The following is a 7,579-nucleotide window of genomic DNA, read 5'->3' on the forward strand; positions in this document are numbered from 1 at the left end:
TACATTATAAATGTCTTTACTGTCACTTTTCATCAATTTAATGCATCTGTGCTGAATAAAAGTATTAATTTCTTAAATAAATAAATCAGTACCATAAGGTGACACTGCATGTTAAAGCATTAACTAACAATGAACAATATATTTTACAGAATTTATCAACCTTTATTTATGTACGTAGTATAATAAAAATGGTAATGTTCATGTTAATTAAAAGATACAACTTTAGCTTTTAATAATGTATTGAGCTCAACGTGAATAGATTAATAAATGCTGTGTAAGTATTGTTCATGTTAATACAGTGAACTAACATTAACAAATTAAACATTATAGTAAAGTGCTACCAAAAAAATCTTACTGACCCCCATCAAACAGTAGTGTATAACATTCATAAATATATAATATATAACATTAATTTTATATATATATAAAAGACATTGTCAAATTAAATAACTAGCTAATAAATAAACAACTGGTCAGTTTTGTGCTCAGTAGCCCCGCCCACAGTGAGATCTCGTTGGCCAAAGCCTCGCATATATTAAACCAACTTTAAAGCAGAAAGTTCCGCTCCTTTATTCTGATTGGCTGAGCCGCGTTCCAATCTGTTTACATTTGATATTGACTTAGAAACATTGGCGATTAATTTTTCTACAGTATAGTTCATAACGTTTCATTTCCCGGTTTAAATGGCTTTTCAGTGTTCCTCTCAGGAAAATCACATAAAGCCTAATTAATCGTGCGCTGCTGAAAAGCGAGAGCTAACATTTTTTTAAAGACCAGATTTACAAAGACAAACAGATGTGCAATTTTCCTTTTCAAACTGTTCACTTTTCAAGAAACAGTACAAGCAGCACCGTGAATTAGGAAAGCGAGCGTGTGCCATGAATCGAACAATCGCGTAATGAGTATGGCGCGTGTTTCGTGCCAAAAGCGGAGGACGCCCCATAAACGTGCGTGTGTTTGCGAGCGCTCGGCGTGCGTGAATGCTGCTGTTGTTTGCGTCACTGTGTTCCGAGAGAGACCAGAGCTTCTGCCCACCCGTCCCGAGATGACTCGTGGACACTAATGCAGCTGTCAGAGCTGTGTACTGACTAGTAGAGCGAGGAGGCGGAGAGCTGTGGTCATGGACTCTGGATTATGGACTCTGGAGCTGCTGGGTGTGTTTTTCTCGCTGACCGCTGGCTTGTGTTCTCTGGTCACCCTCATGTTGCCGCGTTGGCTCACGCTCTCCACTGAGCTCCTGCCCACTGAGAGCTTTCAGCTGGGACTGTGGGAAACCTGCGTGGTTCAGGATCTCGGGGTGACTGAGTGCCGGCCGTACGATAGTCTGCTGGGTCTCCCATCGGACATCCGTCTGGCCCGAATCCTGATGTGCGCCACGCTGGTGACTGGTTTAATCAGTCTGTTATTTGCCATCCCGGGCATCTACCTGGTGAACAGCTGCAGACGCACGGAGAACTTTGAAGCCAAAAGGACATTGAAGATGCTTGGGGGGATCTTCAGCGTCCTCACGGGCGTCCTTGGTCTTGTGCCCGTCTCGTATGTGGCACATCTGACAGTCCTACGGTTCTTCGATGAGAGCGTGCCGAACGTGGTTCCTCGCTGGGAGTTCGGAGATGCGCTTTTCTTTGGCTGGACGGCAGGGGGGTTGCATTTGGTGGCTGGTTTCTTGCTGGTTACTTCATGTTTGGTTTTGCAAGACGAAACATGTTCGCTTCACCAATCTATAGCGCTAAACAGAACTCGTCCAGAACAATCTCCACGCAGGAGGACAGAATATGTGTGAGATTATTGATAAGCACAGTTTTGCTTCTACTAATGTTTTGCATTTTGCACTGAAAAGATCAGATATATTCGAAGACTGTAAATATAATGCTGCTGTTTAGACTTAATTTTGATTATAAATCATTTTTCGTGAATCATTTTATAAGCTCAAACCCAAATCTGCACGTGAATGTGATTCTAATGAAAACACACACTACTAATTGTGAAAATTATGCAAACTTTCCGAGAAAGTGCAACTTAGACTTTTATGACTACAAAGTCATATATGAGAGACAATGTTATGCTAATTATCCAAATGTTACTGGAAAACCAGATGCAAGTGTGTTTTTATATTTAAACAAAGAGTGACTGAATGAGAGAAATATGTTATTATTTTACCTTGCGTTCTCTGAATTGGCAAAGTACAATAGTTGATGATCAATTAATAAATCAGCTGAATGTTCGTCTCTCTCATGTGATGTATGAAGGTGCAAGTGATTTTTCAGATTTATTATTATTCTTTTTTTTGTGCTTGTGAAATATCAACAGTTTCCATTTTCACAATAATATGTTTTCGTATTTATTCAGGTTTTTGCAATTAGCTTTTATTTTCTATTGTTAAAAACATAGTTTAAATGCATAATAAACTAGTTTTAGTGGGTTTAAAATGTCTGAGAAAATGCTTTTTGCATTGAATTTTGCATTTTTCTGACACACGTTTGTTTACATTGATCAATGGCTTTGAAATGGTAATCTGAAAATGTTATTTCCAAGTGTAAATCTAAAACCGTGTTCCTCTCAGACTTTTAAACTCCCTTCCATTTCCTAACATTATATATATATATATATATATATATATATATATATGTGTGTGTGTGTGTGTGTGTGTGTGTGTACCTACCTACAAATTTGAGGATTTGTACCCAAAAGTTAGTTAAACCTGACAAACTCTCCAAAAACCTTAATTTGGCGACATCAAAATTTGTAAAACTGGTATAAAAATATAGTAAACAATTTTTTTTTAATTTTAAAAATGCAGAAAGTATTTTTAGATGTAGGGTGATCGAATATACAGTTTGTAGAGTATAAAAACCTTCATGCCTATGGGATGTCCCCATTTAGATATAAGTTTAGTGTGTGTGTATGTGTGTGTATAAAACTGCTGCCAAAAAGCAAATGCTAAAAGTTTTGAGCTCACTAAATTTCTAAAAAAATATAAGTTTTCACTCAAATATGTTTCCTTTTTATTCGAATTTGTGCAAATTCTTAGTTTAAATAATACATATTAATGGGAATATTGATTGTGAGCATCATAAATTAAGAAATTATATTTAAAATAATGCTTCGTCTAAGACCACTGGTGAAATGCTTTATTATTTATTTAATATTTTTTAAATTCAATAATCTAATATTTTTTTAATCAGATTTTCCTTTTCTATTTTTCATGTTAAATGTATTTACATTTAGTGAGTTTTTCCTTCTTAATTTTACATCATGTTTGTTTACACGCTTAAAACTTTATTTCCAAGTTTAAATACATTTTCAGTGTTCCTCAGACTTTTCAACTCCCTTGCATATATTTGTTAAAATTAAAAAAGTAAAATGAATCACATATTATGAACTGAAAAGCAAGAGCTGAAACTGTTTTAAGTCTTGATTTACAAAGACAAACAGATCTAAAATAGACAGTATCACGATGAAATGTGCAGTAATATAAATACTTGTTGGATGTGCCAGTTAATAAAAAATTTTTAGTTTACAGTATAACCTAAAAGACACAATGTGTAATACATGTTCTTTGGTGGAAGTGGGACTTTTAGTTATCTTAATTGCAACAAAATTGCATTACATAAAACAATCGTTACAAGAGATATCTATTGACTTTGAAAAGTGTGTGATCTCTGAAGTGTCCTGATGGATCGGAGCCCATAAAAGCACAATGTTCTTCATGAGGAATGTGTCTTTGATCATGAACTTTCTAAATCCCTTTAGCTTCTCATCTGAAGTGTTCGGGTTCATGCTGTCAAATCAAAGTTCTCTTTGTTGTCTTTCCACAATGGACTCATTATAATTTTGTATGCTAATCTTCCCATCTTTACATACAAAGGTTTGTTCACTATCAGGAGCGCATGGTGCCAACGGCTTCCTGCCCACTTCCTTTATGATAATCAGCCATATGGATGAAACTCTTCCCTCATGTCCTGATTAAAGAATTACCATTGTGAATAATATTTATATTTATGTTTGAGATTTATGTGTTTGAACTGCATATACAGTTTCCATTCATTTGGATTATACAGTTTTAACATAAACAAATAAACATAACATTTTTATAGCATTTTTTAATTTTTTTCAGTCATGAAACGGGTCAAATTTCTGCACTCAACAAAAAAAATCAAAAAGTTTATGCAACTATATGCATCTATTTAACTAATTAAATAATCAAATTTTCAAAATGCATTTATTCAAAATGCCTAGAATCAGCATAAATCAATTAATTCAGTTTTGGAACAAGCAATATTCAGTTATTTAAAATGTATGAAGTTGAAACAAATGTATCTGATGCTAAATATATTAACCTGCTTAAATCACAGTATTATTTCTGAATGGAAGCCCATTTCAGCCATGCAATAAACAAAAAAGGGAATTGCAATTTTTCTCACGATTAAGAAATATCCCACAATTCTGACAAGAAATCATGAGAATTGCAAGAGAAAAAAAGTTGAAAATTGTGAGATATAAATTTAGGATTGTTATTTAGTTTCTGATATAAAAGCTTGCATCTGCCACAGACTGAAAAAATTAAATAAAATAAAAAAGGTAATTATTACTTTCTATCTGACAATTTTTACGACTTCTCGCAATTCTGAGTTTACATCTGAAAATTCTGACTTTTTTCTCAGAATTGAGAGGTTAACTTACAACTGTATGATATAAACTCACAATTCTGAGAATCAAAAGTATACATTTTGAGAAATAAACTTGCATTGGCAAATAAAGTTGGGACTGGGAGATAAAAAGTTGCAATAAGAATTGACAAGAATGTAACCCCAAAATTGCAAGAAAAAGTTTTTCAATTGTTTTATACTGTGGTGGAAACACTGAACACAAATCTGTGTATACTGAGCTTGTATTTGGTCCTGCTTTAGCACGTAAGAGAGGCCTTTTGTTCTGCTGCAGTCAGTCTTGGCACAATGTGGAGCTCAGAGAGAACTGCTTTGGCACAGATTGTACTTCCAGCCTAACAATTAGTGCAGTGATCGTCTGGAGAGCGTTACACGTGCCCTGCCACTGCCATCCTCCGCTCCAGTTCACATGAGCCGGGTCTCCGGGGGGTCGAGATGTGAGATCCACACCTACAGCCTTGGACCCAAGCCAGAGACTCAATGACGTAAGTTCAGTCCACTTCCTGCTACATTTCCAGACTCAAGGATGTTTAATCAGGTGTCAGGAGATCCACCAGAGTGCATGTAATCCCTAATCAAACACACCTAAACGAGCTGATTAAGCACCAATTTGCACCCTATCCTTCCCAAAATAAGTGAAGATTATGTTAGAGTACGATTCGTGCATCCCACAGTACTTTAACATTTCAGTGTGCATTTGTGCATGGTTTTATGGGCTAAAATTACCCATGATACCTTGCACAACTAAAGCAGTTTGTGACCATTCTCTTTAACTTTTTTAAAGAATAAAGTCTGAGGTTATGAATATTCACACTAGCGTTCAAAAGTTTGGAGTTGGAAATATTTTTTTCTGTGTATTTGAAAGAAGTCTCTTCTGCTCATCAAAGCTGCATTTATTTGATCAAAAAATATAGTCAAAATTGTGAAATATTATTATCATTTAAATGAAGTGTTTTTGATTGCAATATATATTAAAATTACATTTATTCCTGTGATCAAAGCTGAATTTTTTAAGCATCATTACTCCATTCTTCAGTCACATGATCCTTCAGAAATCAATAAGCTGATTTGCTCAAGTTTGATCAATTACAACCCCAATTACAGAAAATTAGGGATATTTTATAACATGCAACAAAATCAGTAATAAAATCTAAATAAATGCAGCCTTGATGAGCAGAAAATACTTTTTTCAAAAACATTAAAAAATAAAATAATAATTACTGTAAACATTTGATCAGGAGTGTACATGCATGCAAACGATGATTAATAGAGGCCTGCAGCATTAAAACTCAGTTTAACCTCATGGTAAATGTGAACCTGGAGCACAAACCAGTCTTAAGTGTAACATTTTCAAAATTGAGATTTATACATCATCTTTATAAGCTGAATAAATACTCTTTCCATTGATGTATGGTTTATTAGGATAGTACAATATTTGTCTGAGATACAACTATTTGAAAATCTGGAATCTGAGGGTGCAAAAAAAATAAAAAATCTGATATTGAGAAAATCATCTTTAAAGCTGTCCAAATTATGTTCTTAGCAATGCATATTACAAATCAAAAATTACGTTTTGATATATTGACAGTAGGAAATTTACAAAATATCTTCATGGAACACGATCTTTACTTAATATCCTAATGATTTTTGGCATAAAAGAAAAATCTATAATTTTGACCCATACAGTGTATTGTTGATTATTGCTACAAATACACCCCGGAGACTTAAGACTGCAGGGTCACAAATGTCCTTATAGTAGTATACTGTCAATAGTGTGTACTTGCTTATCACTACTGTAGTACATACTCTTAGAGCAAAATAACTTGATAGATAGAAGAAGAAAAATGTAATCTGATCTCTCAGTTTATATCCATGTGAAGCTTCTTACCCAATTACTGTTTAATAAAGCTAAAAAAAACATGCACTGTGCTTGCAGGATCAAACAGAACAAGATAAAGGAGATAATCCCTTTAATACCTTCATTGACCTAATCATCAGGATTACAGTCTGTCTCTTAATTCCCTGTCCAAACCTTTATCTTCTTCCTCAGTAATGAAGCATTTCAGTCACTTCTGCTCCGGACTGTGGGTTTATAACCAGATAACAGACTCTCCTCTTCTCTCAAGCTCCTCATATTTTTTACTTTCTCAAATGTTCAATAACATCAAGTGCATTAAACTTAAAACGTAATAATAAAAAATATAAGCCTATTTATACCTATATACCTAAAATATATCTAAATCTATATCAAACAGAGCATGCCGCTATCAACGCCAGGGTCATAACTTCGATTCAGTGAAACCATGCACAGATTAAAATAATGCAAAGCCACTGTGGATAAAAGCATCAGCCGAATGCATGAATGTCTGAAGTATATTTTTATAATAACTATGTGAATTTTGTAAAATTTGTCTGTGTCTGATAACAACATTTTTCAGTATACAGCAACAGCACTGTGAACAATGACAGACACTTTGAACAATTCAAATATATTAAATTTTTTTATTAAATTTTAAAAAGCACAAAATACAATGGCAAATAACAAAAAAGCAAGAAAATAAAGAAAAGGGAAAATAGAACAAATTTTTTTTTTTGAAAATACAGTTCAATTAGAATGTAAACAGGTGAAATAAATTATATATATATACATATATCCACCTATTTCAACTTTAAAACAGGTTCAGTTGCTGCCTTACATTTTTAAGAATAATCAATCGTATTCAAGGTGTATACAAGTTATATGTACATCTACAACTAATGATAATAGAATGTTTTTTTTTTTTCTTTTTTTTTTTTTTCCATGCAAAGTTCCTCTTAAATTTATCTTAAGTTAATACAATGTCAGGTGCGGATTATTTTCCAAATGCTCACAGTATTGTTTAATTAATTACCGGTTACAAATTACATACAGA

The 7,579-nt window shown here is 33.7% G+C and overlaps 2 protein-coding genes across 2 annotated transcripts in view; one reads left to right on the forward strand and one right to left on the reverse strand.

Moving 5' to 3' along the window:
• LOC132119127 (mitochondrial import receptor subunit TOM20 homolog B) overlaps nucleotides 1-7,579 on the reverse strand; it is a 412,651-nt gene that overhangs the window by 160,099 nt on the left and 244,973 nt on the right. The gene's annotated exons all lie outside the window — the stretch shown is intronic.
• LOC132119126 (putative claudin-24) lies at nucleotides 649-2,342 on the forward strand. Its single transcript, XM_059528873.1, has one exon. It carries the CDS (start codon nucleotides 1,121-1,123, stop codon nucleotides 1,781-1,783), a length of 663 nt encoding a protein of 220 aa, XP_059384856.1. The 5' UTR covers nucleotides 649-1,120; the 3' UTR covers nucleotides 1,784-2,342.

Source organism: Carassius carassius, chromosome 38 (assembly GCF_963082965.1).
Source record: "Carassius carassius chromosome 38, fCarCar2.1, whole genome shotgun sequence".
NCBI lineage: Eukaryota > Metazoa > Chordata > Actinopteri > Cypriniformes > Cyprinidae > Carassius > Carassius carassius.